Genomic DNA, 19,530 nt, shown 5'->3' on the forward strand with positions numbered 1-19,530 from the left:
TGGTTTCCTGAAAGGAAAATCCTGCCTGACAAACCTACTGCAATTCTTTGAGGAAACTAGAAGCAGGGCAGACAAAGAAAATGCAGTAGACGTGGTGTACTTGGATTTTCAGAAGGCCTTTGACAAGATGCCACACGTGAGGCTACTTAGCAAGATAAGAGCCCATAGAATTACAAGGAAGTTACTAGTGTGGCTGGAGCATTGGCTGATCGGCAGAAAACAGAGAGTGGGAATAAAGAGACCCTATTCTGGCTGGCTGCCGGTTAACAGTGGAGTTTTACAGGGGACAGTGTTGGGACTGCTGCTTTTTACAATGTATGTTAATGATTTGGACTATGGTATTCATGGATTTGTGGCTAAATTTGCTGATGATACAAAGATAGATGGAAGAGCGGGTAGTGTTGAGGAAACAGAGAGCCTGCAGAGAAAGTTAGATAGTTTAGAGGAATGGGCAAAGGAGTGGCAAATGAAATACAGTGTTGGAAAGTGTATGGTCATGCACTTTGGTAGAAAAAATAAACGGGCGGACTGTTATTTAGATATAGAGAGAATTCAGTTAGTTTATTTAAAGATAAAAAAAGTGAGGATCTAAGAAGAGAAATGAATAGAAATTTTTTAAATAGAGTTAGCTTCTAAAGAGACCCATACTGGACAGACCTCACGGTTAATGTAATATGACCAAAACGTAAGATTTTGTATACTGACTGCCCAGTAATAAAACCTAAAATTTGGTAAAGCTAAACCATCATTCTTTTTAACTTTTTGAAAGTGAACTTCATTTAATCAAGAATGTTTTTCCATATATGCAAAGATAGAATTGAATCAAGAGAATAAAAAATGGACTTAGGAATAAAAACGGGTAAGGCCTGAAAAAGGTATATAAATTTAGGCAGGATATTCATTTTAATAGAGTTAATTAGACCAATCAATGATAGAGAGAGGGGCGACCAGTTTGATAGTACCCTTTTCACATAATTCAATAGGGTAAGAAAATTTTCTTTAAGTAGGTGTTTATAATTCTTAGTAATTTTTACACCCAAATAGGTAAATTGATTTCATACAATTCAAGGGGAAAAGTTCACTCTTATGTAAATTGAATTTATATCCTGAAAACTGGCTGAAACAGGAGAGTAAAGAAAGCATAGGAGGTAATGATGTCTGAACATTAGAAATAAAAAAACAATAGGTCATCAGCTAGAGTGAAACTTTGTGGGTAGTACTTCTCCTTAAAATACCAGTGATACCACTAGATTCTCGAAAAGCAATAGCTAAGAGTTCTAAAGCCAGATCAAAGAGCAAAGGGCTCAAAGGAAATCCTTGTCTGATTCCACGTTGGAGTTTAAAAGGTTTAGAATTCTGAAAATTAGTAAGAACCCAAGCAGAGGGAGATAAATAAAATACTTTAATCCATTGAATGAAATTGGGCCCAAAATTAAATTTTTCTAAGGTTTTAAATAAATAATTCCATTCAACCCAATCAAAAGCCTTCTCAGCATCTAGAGATATCACACATTCTGATATCTCTTTAGGAGAATACACAACATTTCAGTAAATGACGAACATTAAAATGGGAATAGCGATTTTTAATAAATCCAGTCTGATCATCAAATGTGATAGATGGTAAAATATTTTCAAGCCTACAAGCCAAAACTTTGGATAAAATTCTGGTATCAACATTAAGTAAAGAAATTGATCTATATGAAGAGCATGTAGTTGGGTTCTTTTTTTTAAGAATAAGCAAAATGGAAGCTTCATAAAAAGATTGTGATAGCCTACCCAACTTAAAGGAATCCAAAAAGACAAAACATAGGTGAGGTATAAGCAACGAGGAAAAAGCCTTGTAAAATTCTCCAGAAAATCCATCAGGACCCGGAATCTTCCCGGAGTGCAATGAATGTACAGCGTCAGCAATTTCCTCATAAGAAATAGTTTGATCCTACTGCTTTCAATTATTAACAGAAATTACAGGGATTTTTAATTGGTCTAAAAAATTATTCATTATAGTATGATCTTTAGGAAAGTCAGAACTATAAAGTTTAGAATAAAATTCTCTAAAGATTCATTTATTTCTAAATGGTCAGTTGTCCTATCACCATTAGCTTTACAAATTTCTTCAATTTGCCGTTTAGCTATAAAGGTTTTTAATTGGTTAGCCAATAATTTACCTGTTTTGTCTCTATGAATATAGAATTGACTTTTATCTTTTAGGAGTTGACTTTCAATTAAATATGTTAAAAGAAGATCATATTTAATTTCAACACATCTTTTATATTAGCAGGATCTAGAGCAAAAGCATATTTTTGGAGAGAATTCAAAATGCAGAGATGCAAAGCGACTTGGGAGTCCTTGTGCAGGATACCCTAAAGGTTAACCTCCAGGTTGAGTCAGTTGTGAAGAAGGTGAATGCAATGTTGGCATTCATTTCTAAAGGTGTAGAATATAAGAGCAGGGATGTGATATTGAGGCTCTATAAGGTACTTGTGAGACCACACTTGGAGTATTGTGTACTGTTTTGGGCTCCTTATTTTAGAAAGGATATACTGACATTGGAAAGGATTCAGAGAATATTCACGAGAATGATTCCAGGAATAAAAGGTTACCATATGAGGAATGTCTGGCAGCTCTTGGGCTGTATTCCCTGGAGTTCAGGAGAATGAGGGGGGAATCTCATAGAAACATTCTGAATGTTAAAAGGCCTGAACAGATTAGATATGGCAAAGTTATATCCCATGGTAGGGGAGTCTAGGAAAAGAGGGCACAACTTCAGGATTGAAGGTCGTCCTTTTAGAACTGAGATGCGGAGAAATTACTTTAGTCAGAGGGTGGTAAATCTGTGGAATTTGTTGCCATGAGTGGCTGTGGAGGCCAAGTCATTTGGGGTATTAAAGGCAGAGACAGATACATTCTTGATTAGCCAGGACATCAAAGGGTATGGGGAGAAGGCAAGCAAGTGGGGATGACTGGAAGAATTGGATCAGCTCATGATCGATTGGTGGAGCAGACTCAATCGACCGAATGGCCTCTTCTGCTCCTATATCTTATGGTCTATAACCTTTGATATTCTTTGTGGAAATAACAGGCAGGATAAACAAAGAGTAAATGAATGTTGCTTGCTTGGATTTTCAAAAGGCCTTTGACAATGTGCCAGGCATGAAGTTGTTTAACAAGCTAAGAGCCCATGGAATTACAAGAAAGATAATAGCATAGATAACAGATTGGCTGACTGGCAGAAGGCAAAGAGTGGGAATAAGGGGGCCCTTCCTTATTGACTGCCGGTGACTAGTGGTATTCAGCAGGGGTCGGTGTTGGGACCGTTTCATTTCACATTACATGTCAATGATTTGGATAATGGAATTATGGTTTTGTGGCAAGTTTGTAGCTGATACAAAAACAAGTGGAAGGAGAAGTAGTGTTGAGGAAGCAGGGAGTCTGCAGAAGGGTTTGAACAGATTGGGAGAATGAGCAAGGAAGTGGAAGATGGAAGTGATTGTAGAGAAATGAATGGTCATGCATTTTGGTAGAAGGACTAAAGATGGATACCATATTTTAAAAGTGGAGAAAATTAAAAAATCAGAGGTGAAAAGAGACTTTGGTATCTTTGCGCAGGATTCCCTAAAGGCTAACTTGAATTTGAGTCGGTGGTAAGGAAGGCAAACATAATGTTAGTATTCAATTTGAGAGGACTAGAATAAAAGAGCAAGAATGTAATGCTGAGGATCTATAAGGCATTGGTTAGATTGCACGTGGAGCATTGTGAGCAGTTTTGAGCCCCTTATCTGAGAAGCGCTGTGCTGGCATTGGAGAGGGTACTGAGGAGGTGCTCGAGAATAATTCTGGGAGTTAATTTGTTAATATATGAGGAGTGTTTGATAACTCTGAGCCTGTACTCTGTTCAGAAGATTTGGGGGATGGGGGGGTGGATCTCATTCAAACCTATCAAAAATTGAAAGACCGAGATAGATTAGATGTGGAGAGGTCTTTTCACTGGTGGGTGAGTCCAGGATCAGAGGGCACAGCCTCAGAATAAAAGGACGTCCAATGAGAACAAAGATGAGGAGAAATTTCATGAGCAAGAGGATAGTAAATCCGTGGAATTCATTGCCACAGGTGGGTGCGGAGGTCAAGTCATTCGGTATATCTTAAGCAGAGGCTGATAAATTCTTGAGAAGTCAGCGTTTCAAAGGTTACAAGGAAGGCAGAAGAATGAGGGTGAGAGGGATAATAAATCAGCCATGATGGAATGGCAAAGCAGTCTCACTTGGATGAATGGCCTAATTCTCCTCCTTATGTCATTTTTTTTTATTCCCCTTCATAGACGCCACCTGACCTGCTGAGTTCCTCTAAAAGTTTGTGTGTGTCATCCTAGTATGAATGTTTGGAACTACAGTACATTTCTGTATAATATTATTAATTCTTTAGGAAATGCTATTCGGTGCTCACTGCTAAACTTGCAATGTAAATTCATTGTTTCTATGTTTGTAGGGACGGTCTTGGGGTCACAGAGGGGTGTTTGAGGTCGGTTTAGGGACAGGGATGTGGGGGAGTTAGAGTTTAGGCCTCCGCTCTGCACTCTGTGGTTAAAAGCCAGTGATCCCTGTGTATGGAGGTCATCCCAGCAAGCGCTATGGACAAAGACCAACGTGGACGAGGTCCGGTGTCTTCCCAGGTTGGTGAGTCCCAGTACTGGAGGGCCATGCAGGCAAGAATTACAAGTGCCAGTGCCCCCCCCCCCCCCCACCCCAGGCTAGTGAGTTGATGATCCCGGACTTGGGATGTCATGACTTTGTGGTCCTGTCATCAGCGAGTCCTGGGGTCAATGCTGAAGTTTGAAGACCAAAGTCAGCAAGTCCATAAGTCAAGAACTGAGGGCAGAAATCCTGGGTCTGCAAGTGGCAAGTCCACTGGAAAGTTGGAGGTCCGATGTCTGTAAGTCCATTGGATGCTGGAGGCCTGGACACCCTCTCACGGGGTTGAAGGCCTGTCTGTGTGTGAGATGGGGAGGAGGAAAGGGGCTTGTTTTGCTGTTGTTGTTTTGTTGCTCTTGTTGTATTGTTGTTGTTGCTACTTGTATTCCTCTGCTGAATAGCGTGGGCGTGCAATGGTGATACCAGAATTTGGGACAACACTTGTGGGCTGCCTGCAGTACATCCTTAGTTTGGTTGTTAACACAAATTATGCATTTCACTATGTGTTTCAATGTGCATGTGATAAATACATGAATCTGAATCTGAATTTGCATCTGATACAAGGTCCTCAGTTTCCACACCACAAATAGGTTTCTTTCTGTATCATATGTTAACACTGATTACATATCTCCTCCAACATTTGCAATATCATAGCTTTTTGCTTGTCTTGCTGTCCTGTTGCTGCCTGGAAGCAGCATTGCCTCAATATTTATGGTACACCGTTTGGGGGACATAGATCCAAAACACAACATCAGAATGACATAGACAGAGAAAAGTTGAATTTCACACATGTATAAGGTAAAGAGAGACTGGCTGATGATGATATTGATTTGAAATTGCATTGTGCGGTTTTTTTTTGTATTACATCTCTAGAAGTACATTATTTTTCCAAAACAAATACAATAATGACTATTTGAAGGTTGTTTTACATCTTACCTATCTTTGATTTGCTGCTCTGTTATGATCCATCCTCATTGGCACTACCAGTCTGGGCCATCCTTCCTTCCTCACCTTCTTGCTTCTCCTCCCTAGCCTTGTTCGAATTTGTTGTTTTCTCAGTGCTTCCCCCTCTTTTGAGCTGGCAATCTCGAATCCACACTCTAGTTGCTATCCCATTTCAGAAACCCCCTGCATCCAATCACCAAACCACTAATCCACAAGATTTAGATATTCCTTACCACGGGGACAACACTGGCACAGTTGATCCTCCACTACTGATCCCTTTATTCCAGATCTAGTGGAAGTACTGATATATAAGTGCTAATGTATTAATCTGTCTCAAACCCAATTTCCATCCTTTGGTCATTCTTTTAAGCCCCTTCTGGATCGTCTCCAATGCTAGAATATCCTTTCTTAGAGATGGGGCCCAAAACCTGCTCACAATATTCCAAATGTGGAATGAGTATACAGTCTTATAAAGCCTCAGCTTTACATCCTCGCTTTTATGTTCTAGTCATTTTGTAATGAATGCTAACATTGCATTTGCCATCCTTTCTAACCCAAGGCAACCTGCAAGTTAACCTTAAGGGAATCATGCACCAGGACTGCCAAGTCTCTTTGCACCTATGGATTTCTGAATTCTCTCCCAATTTAGAAAATAAAGTACGCCTTTATTCCTTCAAAAAAAAAAGCGCCTGACCAGGCACACCCCTACACTGTATTCCATCTGCCACTTCTGTGCCCGTTCTCTCAACCTCTACATGTCCTTCTGCAGACTCCCTGCTTCCTCAATGTTATCTGCCCCTCAACATATTAACTTGAATAAAGCTTTTCCAGGTACCTGAAGGTCTCCCTGTTTTTTCATATTATGACTGGTCCAGAATTGAACCATTCCATTGGTGCAAAGGTGAAACATAGGCCTTGTTTATAAAGAGAAAATACTGAAAAAAATGGAAAGAAATGGAGTAAGCCTTCCAAGTCTCTGAACTTTCTTCAGAATTAGCTTAAATAAGGAATCTAGCATATTCTAAGTTAGAGAATAAGGCAGACTTGGAGAGAAGTGGATGTATTTGTGATGACAGGAGCCAAAGTGAGCCTTTGATGCAAACAGTGATACTATTTTCTGAAGGAACTTAATAAAGGCTTGATAATTGTAGCTAATCTGTCTGGTAATTTAAATTATATGGATCATATTTACCTTTGAGTTAAATGGCAGCTTATAATTTTACTAAACATGTTGGAATATGAATGTCTAGCATTTAATAAACCACATGGATTCTTCTTTTATATCTACAGAAAGTGGGAACTTTTCTTGGCATCCAACAAGCTCCTCTCCAGTGTTTGCCATAATACAAGCCAATGACTCGAAGGCTACATCTGAGCTCGGATTGACACTGACAATATGCAACTGTAGCATCAATTCAACATGTGATTACACCAGATCCATTATAAGCATGCAAAACAACAATGCCATGTTTGTGGTAAGTTAAATCAAAAGTATAATTCATAAGGAGGTGAGGTAATGTTACAGCTATATAAGACCTTAGTTACACCCCACTTGGAGTGGCGTGTTCAGTTCTGGTCACCTCACTACAGGAAGGATGTGGATACTATAGAGAGAGTGCAGAAGAGATTTACAAGGATGTTATCTGGGTTGGAGAGCTTGCCTTATGAGAATAGGTTGAGTGAACTTGGGTTTTTTCTCCTTGGGGCAATGAAGAATGAGAGGTGACCTGATAGAGAGGCATTGATCATGTGGATAGCCAGAGGCTTTGTTTCAGGGCTGAAATGGCTGACACAAGGGGGAACAGTTTTAAGGTGCTTGGAAGTAGGTACAAGGGAGATGTCAGAGTTAAGTTTTTTATACAGTGAATGATGGGTGCATAGAATGCACTGCCAGTAATAGTTGTAGAGGCGCATACAATAGGGTCTTTTAAGAAACACAAAGTACACTGCAGATGCTGTGGTCAAAACAACACGTACAACACGCTGGAGGAACAAGGCAGGTTGGGCAGCATATGGGGAAACGAGCAGTCAATGTTTCGGGCCGAGACTCTTCGTCAGGACTGATGAGGGAGGGGGCAGGGGCCCTATAAAGAAGGTGGGGGGAGGGTGGGAAGGAGAAGGCAGGTAAGTGCCAGGTGAAAAACCAATCAGAGGAAAGATCAAGGTGTGGGGGAGGGGAAGCAGGGAGGGGATAGGCAGGAAAGTTGAAGAAGGAATGTAAGGGGAAAGCACTGTGTGTAGTAGAAGGCGGCAGAATTATGAGAGAGGTGATAGGCAGCTGGAGGAGGAGGCAGAGTGAAACTGGGATGGGGGAAGGGAGAGGGAAGGAATTACCAGAAGCTGGAGAATTCAATGATCATGCCAAGGAGCTGGAGACTACCCTGATGGTTTATGAGGTGTTGCTCTTCCAACCTGAGTTTGACCTCATCATGGCAGTAGAGGAGGCCATGTATGGACATATCCAAATGGGAATGTGAAGCAGAGTTGAAGTTGGTGGCAACCAGGTGATCCTGTCTGTTGTGGTGGATGGGGCAGAGGTGCTCGACAAAGCGGTCCCCCAATCTGTGTCAGGTCTCGCTGATATAGAGGAGGCTGCACCGGGAGCACCAGATGCAATTAATGACCCCAACAGGCTCACAAGTGAAGTGTTGCCTCACCTGGAAGGACTGTTTGGGGCCCTGAATGGTGGTAAGAGAGGAGGTGTAGGGACAGGTGTAGCACTTATGCTTGCAGGGATAAGTACTAGGTGGGAGATCTGTGGGGAGGGGCGTGTGGACCAGGCAGTTATGAAGGGAATGATCCCTGCAAAAAGTGGAGAGGGGTAGAGAGGGAAAGATATGCTTAGTGGTGGGGTCCTGTTGAAGGTGGCGGAAGTTGCGGAGGATAATATGCTGGATCCGGAGGCTGGTGGGGTGGTAGGTGAGGACAAGGGTCCCTGGTGTGGTGACGGGAGGATGGGGTGAGGGCCGAAGTGTGGGAAATGGAGGAGATGCGGGTGGGGGCATCATTGATGACGGCAGAAGGGAAACCATGATCCTTAAAGAAAGAGGACATTTGAGATGTCCTGGAATGGAAAGCCTCATCCTGGGAGCAGATATGGTGGAGAAAGAGGAACTGGGAATAGGGAATAGCATTTTTGCATTTGGCAGGGTGGGAAGAGGCATAGTCAAGGTAGTTATGAGAGTCAGTGGGTTTATAGAAGATGTCAGTGGACAGTCTGTCTCCAGAGATGGAGACTGAGAGATCGAGAAAGGGGAGAGAAGTGTCCGAAATAGACCAAGTGAATTTGAGGGCTGGGTGGAAGTTAGAGGTAAAGTCGATGAAATTGACGAGCTCAGCATGGGTGCAGGAAGCAGCACCAATGTAGTCGTCAATGTAGCAGAGGAAAAGTTGGGGAGCAGTACCAGTATAGATTTGGAGCATAGACTGTTCCACATAAGCAATGAAGAGGCAGGCATAGCTGGGGCCATGCGAGTGCCCATAGCTATACCCTTGGTCTGAAGAAAGTGGGAAGAGCCAAAAGAGAAGTTATTAAGTGTGAGTACCAGTTCCGCCAACCGGAGGAGTGTGGTGGTGTTGGGGAACTGGTGAGGTCTATTGTCAAGGAAGTAGCGGAGGGCTTTGAGACCTTCTTGATGGCGAATGGAAGTGTATAAGGATTGGACATCCATAGTGAAAATGAAGTGGTTGGGACCGGGGAACTGGAAGTTATTGAAGAGGTGGAGGGCATGGGATGTATCCCAGATGTAGGTGGGGAGGGACTGAACTATGGGTGACAAAATGGAGTCCAGGTAGGCAGATACAAGTTCGGTGGGGCAGGAGCAGACCGAAACTATGAGTCTACCAGGACAGTCAGGCTAGTGGATCTTGGGGAGGAGGTAAATCCGAGCAGTGCGCGGTGTGGGAATTATGAGTTTTTTGGCTGAGGATGGAAGGTCTCCAGAGTTGATAAGGGTGGTGATGGTATGGGAGACAATAGTTTGATGTTTTTTGGTGGGGTCCTGTTCCAGGGGTAAGTAAGAGGAGGTGTCAGAGAGCTGCCGTTTGGCCTCAGTGAGGTAGAGGTCTGTCCGCCAGACTACTACGGCACCACCTTTGTCTGCGGGTTTGATGGTGAGGTTAGGACTAGTGTGGAGAGAGTGGAGTGCAGTGCATTCAGAGGGAGTGAGGTTGGAACAGGAGAGAGGAGTGGTGAAGTTGAGACGGTTGATGTCTCGGTGACCGTTGGAGATGAAAAGATCGAGTGCAGGTAGAAGGCCCGGTGGTGGTGTCCAGGCAGATGAGGGGGGGTTAAAGATGGCAGAAGGGGTCATCAATGGGGGAGGGGAATCCTTGTTAAAGTAGTAGGCTTGGAGACGTAGGCGATGGAGGAAGAGTTCAGCGTCACAGCAGGCATGGAACTCACTGAGGAGTGGACGGATGGGGACAAAAGTGAGGCCCTTGCTAAGGACAGAAAGTTCTGCCTCAGAGAGGGGAAAGTCAGAGGGGATAGTGAAGACATGGCAAGAGTTGGGGCTGGGGTCAGAGGAGGGTAAAGAGTGGGAGGTCTCAGGAGGGAGAGGGAGGTTAGGATGTTCAGGGAGAGCGGACTGAGGGGAGGATGGGGATCAGAGGAATGGAGGGAGTTTGAGGGGTGGAGGGAAGGTTGGGAGTCGCAGGGAGGATAGGGAGTAGTAGAGGAATAAGACGAGTGGTAGGACCCAGCGGCAGTAATAACGGTCCCGGTCTGGAGAGGGTCAGGATCGCGGTCCGAGCTGGATCTAGAGCTGGGGGTGTTGGAGTCTGTGGCCTTTTAAGAGCCTAGGGTCTTTCAAGAGATTCTTAGTTAAGTATATGGAGCTTAGAAAAATAAAGGGCTATGTGATAGTGAAATTTTAGGCTGTTTCTAGAGAAGGTTACATGGTCAACACAACATTGTAGGCCGAAGGGCCTGTAAAGTACTGTAGATTTCTATGTTCTATAACATAGCTATCAGTAAGAATGCATTCTCTGTTTAGAAGCTCTAAAGTAAAAGGTGATCAACTGTGGTCACTTTTCAATTGAATGTGGAGAGGATGTTTCCTATTCAGGGGAGTCTAGGACCTGACGGTACAGACTCAGAATAAGAGGATGTTCCTTTAGAAGAGAGATGAGGAGGAACTTCATTAGCTAGAGGTTGGTGAATCTGTGGAATACATTACCACAAATGGCTGTGGAGGCCAAGTCATTGGGTATATTTAAAGTGGAGGTTGATAGGTTCTTGATTAGCAAGGGTATGAAAGGTTATGGGGAGAAGGCAGGAGAATGGGGTTGAGAGGGATAATAAATCAGCCATGATGGAATGATGGAGCAGACCTAATGGGCCAAGTGGCCTAATTCTGCTCTTGTGTCTTGTGGTCTATTGATCAGACAATTCTGTCTTGGTGTGAGAAATTCATTATGGCAATGCTTACTTGTGGGCCAGAAAGGGGAAAGAGACACAATAATTGGACAATAAAAGCAACCTGGATCATTTATTAATCTTCAACTTCACTGTTCATCATTTAGGTTGCAGCATGTAATTGTACTCCTGCATATATTGGTGATTACTGCACTGAGGATTTCGATGCTTGTGAAGACAATCCATGTTTTGTCAATGATACCTGCAAAGACCAACCTGCACCACTGGAGGGTCATACTTGTGGTCCATGTCCAGACAATTTACAAGGAGATGGAGAAAAATGTTATGGTAATTAAGATGTCTCTTATTGTCTGTTTATATTAAGCATGCAACAGGAACTAACAAAATAGGTACCAAAAGAAATGGGAGAGATATTAAATGGGTTTTTTGCATCTGTATTTACTAAGGAAACTGGAATGGAGTCTATGGAAACAAGGCAAACAAGTAGGGAGGTCATGGAACTTATACAGATTAAAGAGAAGGAGGTGCTTGCTGTCTTGAGGAAAATCAGAGTAGATAAATCCCCAGGACCTGACAGGGTATTCCCTCGGACCTTGAAGGAGGCTAGTGTTGAAATTGCAGGGGCCCTGGCAGAAATATTTAAAATGTCAATATCCATGGGTCAGGTGCCGGAGGATTGGAGGATAGCTCATATAGTTCCATTGTTTAAAAAAAGGCTCAAAAAGAAAGCCAGGAAATTATAGGCCGGTAAGTTTGACATCGATAGTAGGTAAATTATTGGAAGGAATACTAAGAGATAGGATCTACAAGTATTTGGATAGACAGGGACTTATTAGAAACAGTCAGCATGGCTTTGTGCGTGGTAGGTCATGTTTAACCAATCTATTAGAGATCTTAGAGGAAGTTACCAGGAAAGTGGATGAAGGGAAGGCAGTGGATGTTGTATACATGGACTTTAGTAAAGCCTTTGACAAGGTCCCACATGGGAGGTTAGTTAGGAAAATTCAGTCGCTAGGTGTACATGGAGAGGTAGTAAATTGGATTAGACATTGGCTCAATGGAAGAAGCCAGAGAGTGGTAGTGGAGGATTGCTACTCTGAGTGGAGGCCTGTGACTAGTGGTGTGCCACAGGGATCAGTGCTGGGTCCATTGTTATTTGTCATCTATATCAATGATTTGGATGATAATGTGGCAAATTGGATCAGTAAATTTGCTGATGATACAAAGATTGGAGGTATAGTGGACAGTGAGGAAGGTTTTCAAAGCTTGCAGAAGGATTTGGACCAGTTGGAGGAATGGGCAGAAAAATGGCAGATAGTGTTTATTGCGGACAAGTGTGAGGTATTGCACTTCGGAAGGTCAAACCAAGGTAGAACATACAAGGTAAATGGTAGGACACTGAGGAGTGCAGTAGAACAGAGGGATCTGGGAGTACAGATACATAATTCCCTAAAAGTGGTGTCACAAGTAGAGAGGGTTGTAAAGAGAGCTTTTGGTACATTGGCCTTTATAAATCAAAGTATTGAGTATAAGAGTTGGAATGTAATAGTGAAGTTGTATAAGACATTGGTGAGACCGAATTTGGAGTATTGTGAGCAGTTTTGGTCACCTAATTACAGGAAGGATATTAATAAGGTTGAAAGAGTGCAGAGAAAGTTTACAAGGATGTTGCCGGGACTTGAGAAACTGAGTTACAGAGAAAGGTTGAATAGGTTAGGACTTTATTCCCTGGAGCGTAGAAGAATGAGGGGTGATTTGATAGTGGTGTATAAAATTATGATGGGTACAGATAGAATGAATGCAAGCAGGCTTTTTCCACTGAGGCCAGGGAGAATAAAACCAGAGGTCGTGGGTTAAGGGTGAAGGGGGAAAAGTTTAAAGGAAACATTAGGTAGGGCTTCTTCACGCAGAGTGGTGGGAGTGTGGAATGAGCTGCCAGATGAAGTGGTGAATATGGGCTCACTTTTGACATTTAAGAAAAACTTGGACAGGTATATGGATGAGAGGGGTTTGGAGGGATATGGCCCAGGTGCAGGTCAGTGGGACTAGGCAAAAAAATGGTTCGGCACAGTCAAGAAGGGCCAAAAGACCTGTTTCTGTGCTGTAATGTTCTATGGTTCCATGGTTCTACATTTGAGAATCAGAATCAGGTTTAATATTATCGGCATATGTCGTGAAATTTGTTGACTTTGCAGCAGCAGTAAAATACAATTGGGGCAAAAAAAGGCATGATTTATAGTCAGTGTATATATATTAAATAGTTAAATTAAATAAGTAGTGCAAAAAATAGAAATAAAAAGAAAGTAGTGAAGTAGTTTTTAATGTCCATTCAGAAATTGGATGGCAGATGGGAAGAAGCTGATCCTGAATCATTGAGTGTGTGTCTTTGTGCTCTGTGCCTCCTTTATAACAGTAGCAATGAGACCAGGGCATGACCTGGCTGATAGGAGTCCTTAATGATGGACACCACCTTTTTGACGCATCGATCCTTGAGATACTAATCCTTCTACAGGAACCACATAAACAGCAAGAAAATATTGAAATAATAATAGATACTCTTAAGTCAGAAAATTATAATCAGGTTACATAGAATCAATTATTACAGTATAAATCGTGGTTGAAAAATTCAATTGGATTTCTTAAGAATGTAACTTACAGTATAAAGAAGAGTAAAATGGTTGATGTGATCATATATATTTTCAGAAAGTATCCAATGAGTTGCTCCAAATAAATCTCATGACATTACATTAATGTATGAGTTTAGAGGGAGAAATAGTTGATATTAACAAAGTAGAGAATGGAGCAAAACTGATCTTCAAGTTGTTGGTTATTAATACAGCATATTAAAAGGAATCTGAGTTGGTGCTTATCTTTTTAACCTTCCGTACAAAATCCAACCAATCCAACCAAATCTGTCTACTTTTAAACAAAGGAAAACTTCAAAGCCTGGAGCACAAGCTATGGTGTATTTTTCTCCGAAATTTCACTGTGATTGCTGGGTCACTGAATGTAATTGAAACAGAGGTCAATAGATTTGATTATTCCTGAATGTTAAAGCCAGTTCAATGGCTTTTGTGGTCTACTCTTATGAAGTTATTAAACCCCATCATAAGCCTTTAAAATGACACAATTTACTAATGTGGATTTAACAAATGCAGAGGTATATAGATACTGATTAGCGAATCATCTCTGAGGTGTCAGGGTGAAAATCCAGTTAAAGGGCAAAGTCAGTGTTGTTTGCGGAGATCAGGAAAGCAAAAGACTTTGGGCAAAGTATGAGAGACTGGGAATATAAAGTTGATTTTATGGATTGGAGGGGAGATTTTGTTAAGTTAGACTGGGCAGGGTGAAATGGAGTCATACATTCATAGGCCACTTTATTAGTTACATCAATACACATACTCATTAATGCAAATGTCTAATCAGCCAATCACTTAGCAGCAACTCAATGCATAAAAGCATGCACACATGGTCAGGAAGTTCAGGTCAAACATCGGAATGGGGAAGAAATGCAATCAAAATGACTTTGCCAATGGAATGATTGTTGGTGCCAGACAGGGTGGTTTGAGTATTTCAGAAACTGCTGATCTCCTGAAATTTTTATGCGCAGCTGTCTCAAAGGTTGATAGCAACTGATGCAAAAAGCAAAAACATTTTGTGAACAGCAGTTCTGTAGGTGAGAATGCCTTGTTGATGAGAGAAGGCAGATGAGAATAGCCAGAATGGTTCAAGCTGACAGAAGGGTAACAGTATCTTAAATAACCATGCATTACAGCAGTGATGTACAGAGGAGCAGCTCAGAACATGCAGTACATTAAACATTGAAGTGAATGGGTTACAGATCACAGGTATACACTCAGTGACCACTGTATTAGGTACTTAATAAAGTGGCCAATGAGTGTATGTTTATGGTTGGGGAGAGTTTGGCCAGGTGTTCAAGAGAGAGAGAGAGCTTAGGTGGAAGTTTGTGAGAGGAATTGGCTGATAACAGAGTGAATAAGAAGAACAGGGAGAGATAGCAAGATTGGCAGAAGGGTAAGAGAGAAGTTGGTAGTGAGACGAAGGTGAAATATTAAGGCAGGATTGTAATTAAGTGTGAAGTAGCAAGTGCTCTTAAAAGTGCCATCATAGAAGGAAAGCATGTAATTTAAAAAACAAGACCATCCTGAGGTGCTTCCTGCGATTGGACTCCATTGGATTTAACTAAGGATGAAGTAGCTCTGGTGTTGTGAAGGTTTCTTTTGAAATGAATTACATCCAAGTGCGCATTATATAGACTGCTTTTGTAACTGCATGCTCTCAGGGTTCTCTGTGCATTGACACGTTGCAGGCACAGATGCCTCCAGAAGGAATTGTTCATCATTATAGAGCAAATATTCATACACTGATCCAGGTCCTGTTGCTTGCATTTCTAGATTTAGATGAGTGCCAGGAAAACACAGACACTTGTGAGCAGATCTGCACAAATACGTTCGGAAGTTATAACTGCAGCTGTGAAGTAGGTTATGCAGTAAATGCAACAAACAGTTCCATGTGTGATGGTAAGTTACCAGAGTTTATTATCTGAAGAAAAATTATATTTTATGGAGGAAAAGAACAAGGAGAAACATACTTCATTGTTCAAACCTCTTGAGGTGCTCATTTTTGGAATTGGTCATACTGTCATTGTTGTAGCAACTAATTTTGATCGCAGTTTTAATACATTTGTTTCAGACTTAGTTGAATCATGAAGATAATTCAATTTGTTTTCAATTATCCTAAAAATTGTAATACAATAAACACACTATATGAGGGTATTCAATGAATAATCAAAAGCAGCGAATTTGCATCTTAGGATCTCTTTGCATGTCATACACACTGTAAAATCTATCTGAGTTTGTACCTTATAACAAAATCTCAAAACAATTTTGTTTGAAACCAGGACTTTATTGCAGTTTATGATCATAGGAACTCTTTCACCAGTGTCTTCAGCTCATTACAAAAATCAAACTTCCATGTCTACAACATCCATCTCTTTCACAGTACGCCCAATTATAAACCAGTGCATTTACCAGCAGCTTCCCCTGTTACTGTACACTTTGTTCAAATCCAACATGTAAAAATATCACAGGCTATTATGCATTTTATTACTTCTAATAGGCAATATTGGGAAGGGATGGGGGTATGTAGGCAAACTGAAAAATTCACTAATTTAACTCTTTTTTTTCCAGACATCGATGAATGTAGTGGGCCATCTGCATGTCCCAAAAATGCAGACTGCATTAACACAATGGGAAACTATACATGTGTGTGCAAGTCTGGATATGATGGAAAGCCATACGAGTTCTGTGTTGGTATGGTATTTTTTTCTTTATATTGCCATTTAATATGTAAATAACAAAGACTAATTGTAAAAATGTGAATATTAAGGTAACTGCATATCAAATTTTCTACAACTGCAGTTCTTCAAAACACTCAGAGCTAGTTATTCTCATTTTCACTTGCAGCATGCAATGTATTCCTGTTTAAATAGAACAATGCATTCTGATGGTTGAGATCCTGAATTGTATTGATCTCATACAGACATTGTTACAGTATTCACGAGGAAATCTAGATGCTGGAAATTCAAACAACAACACACACAAAATGCTGGTAGAACACAGCAGGGTAGGCAGCATCTATAGGGAGAAGCGCTGTCAAATTATTACAGTATTGTTACTTCCTGTCCAAAGTTAAAATAAACTATGAGCTGATTGCTACTTTTAAAGAAACAATTTAAAATGGCTTCCGTTAACTGACTACATTCATTGCATCAGGTAATTCTTTTCGATCCTTATAAATCATAATTTTGGAATTGGTCTCTTTTTACATATGGAGTTAGTCCTCCCCTCGAATTCATTTTTTATGTGGCACCAAGCAAATAGTTCATCTGCTCCATACTTCATTAAGAAACCAAAAATCTTCCTGCAATTTCTGAACTATACACTTTAATCCCAGATTATAAAGCATTTTTAGATTGTTCATTTCAATTTCTGTTTAGTCCAGTAGTCATTCTAATGTACAGAGTTCCTACAAAAATTTGTCTTGTGATTTTTTCTTTAATAGTCAGTAGATAGCACAAAATTTTTATTTCTCATGTTATGAGTAGGAAAGATTTTAAGACCAAAATCATCAAAGAAATTTCTAATTAATCCTGGCCAGCTGAGATGTATCCCATGTGGTTAAAAGAAGAGGTCGTGAAAATTCTGTATCTTTTTACAAATTTTCAGCCCTTTCTACTTACAAGAGTGGTGCCAGAAAACTAAAGGGCAGTTGATAAAGCATTGCTTTATAAATGGGAGGATTTATGCCAATTCATTGATGCCTGGTTAGTTTAATGATGGTGGTGAACAAATCTTTGTAATCAATTCTAAAGAAAATAGAAACCTTCAATGAGAAAGGCACAGATTAATCACTTTGTCTGACAGACTCTCTGTTATTTTGACTATACTTCCCACTCGGTCACATGTTAAAATGTTATTCCTTTCTCTCAGTTTATCTGTCTCTGCTACATCTTTTCTCAGGCTTTCCATTTCAGAACGTCTGAGAGTCCTCTTATTTTTTCCCCAAAAAAGGGGGTTTTACCTCTACTGCCCTTACCTGCACCTCCTCCATTTCCACTGTTGTACCTGAGGTAGGATTCTCCTTGACTTTACTAGCCCCCAAGAAATCCCCTCAGTTCTTCCACGTAGTGAAGAATCCTGCCATTAACCCTGTATTCGGCCTTCAAAATCAGCCTTCTAAAATGAATGACTTCACAGTTCTCTGGTTTGAACTGCTTTCTGCCACTTCACTGCCCAGCTGTGCATCCTATCAAAGTCCTATGGTAACCTACGACTATCTTCCACACTACCCACAACCCCACCAACCCTTATGTCATCTGCAAACTTACTAGCCCACCCTTCCACTTCCTCATCCAGATCATTTATTAAAATCGTAAAGAGCAGGGATCTCAGAATAGATCCCAGTGGTCACTGGCCTCCAGGCAGAATATGTTCTATTGATAACCACATTCTGTCTTCTGTAGGCAAGTCAATTCTGAATCCTTGCAGCCAAGGGTCCCTGGACCACCATGCCTCTTGAGTTTCTGAATGAATCTACCATGGGGAGCCTTATCAAAAGCCTTAATAAAATCCATATACAGCACTACTAGATTATTTATTCTTTCCTTGTCCACCTATTACCTCCCAGCATCTGACTTTTCGCCAACCTAACCTATACCTGCCAGTTTATACTTTGACCACTCCCCCCCACACCCATCTTCTTACTCTAGCTTCTGTCTCCTTCCTTTGCAGTCTGATGAAGGGTTTTGGCCCAAAACGTTGATTATTTATTCCCCTCCATAGATGCTGACTGACTAGCTGAATGCCTCCAGCAGCTTGTGTGTTGCAAGTAGATTAGAAGTATTTTCTTCCCTCGGAATGGTGAAAATTTACATCCTGAAAGTCTGAAGTCTCTTGATCAATCATTAAGCATAATCAAAGCTGACTTTAACAAATAGTTGGCATTCAATGGATATTAGGATAAAGAAGAAAATGGAGATGAGGCATAAGAATATAAGAATACCAAGTTGAATACCAGAGCTGGTTCAAATGACTATGTTGCCACCATGTGTTTCTATTCTGAAGTTCATTACTTTAGATTTTCTTTCAAGGATGCCTGTTTTTACTTTACTACACTTAAGAAATAATTTTTCACTTTAATTTCATTATATTTTCATCCCATCCTCCTTTTCCTATTTCTAATTCTCTTCCTTTGCAAGACTTGACGTAAGTTATACATTCAAAGTTGGACTTGTTCGTTTAGAATGTTTAAAATGTACTTAATTGACAGTGGATTATTTTCCTACTCACTGCTTTCACTCACTAATAGGGCAGTCTACACTGTAAAATACACAGAAACCCAATTAATAATTGTATCAAAGAGGTGAGGTTCATTCCTTTGTTGAGGATTGCAAAATCCAGGCAGACATTTTTATAACTATGTTGTTAAATTACTTATTCTTTCAGATGTGGATGAATGCATTGAAAGTACTGACTGTTCAGGGAATAACTTCATCTGTACTAATACTGAGGGCTCTTTCAACTGTATGTGCAGAACAGGATATGGAGGGCCCAACTGCACAGGTGAGTACACAAGTGTATTCCACTGGAAAGAATTGCAGCACTGGTATTCATTTTTTTTTTGTTAAAGGTGACAGAATCACAATTTGCTTACATTATATTTGAAAAAGATGAAACGGCAAATAATTCTGATGTAAAAGGAATCAATGTTTACTTCATCAATGGGATGTAAAATGTGAAAAATAAACTATAACTGAAGTTGCAAAGTTACGTACTGTCAACATTGTACAGTAAATTATTTGTCGTCATGTCTGGCTGTTGTATGCGGTCACCTGTCTCCCTCAGGCGTTCTTTTGGCTTTATCTACATTTCTTACATGGTCTGCTCTGCGTGTAGGAAAATTATTGCTTCCATAGTGTGTAAAGTTAGCAGAAAACAT

General features: G+C 40.8%; 1 protein-coding gene across 1 annotated transcript in view; it reads left to right on the forward strand.

Annotated features, from left to right (window-relative positions):
* LOC140724598 (uncharacterized) overlaps positions 1-19,530 on the forward strand; it is a 234,717-nt gene that overhangs the window by 123,197 nt on the left and 91,990 nt on the right. Inside the window, exons 45-49 of the mRNA XM_073039023.1 lie at positions 6,921-7,105; positions 11,157-11,337; positions 15,426-15,551; positions 16,221-16,343; positions 19,038-19,154. Of these exons, the coding sequence (XP_072895124.1) occupies positions 6,921-7,105; positions 11,157-11,337; positions 15,426-15,551; positions 16,221-16,343; positions 19,038-19,154 (732 nt within the window). The remainder of the gene's footprint in view (positions 1-6,920; positions 7,106-11,156; positions 11,338-15,425; positions 15,552-16,220; positions 16,344-19,037; positions 19,155-19,530) is intronic.

This window comes from Hemitrygon akajei, chromosome 3 (assembly GCF_048418815.1).
Source record: "Hemitrygon akajei chromosome 3, sHemAka1.3, whole genome shotgun sequence".
Lineage (NCBI taxonomy): Eukaryota > Metazoa > Chordata > Chondrichthyes > Myliobatiformes > Dasyatidae > Hemitrygon > Hemitrygon akajei.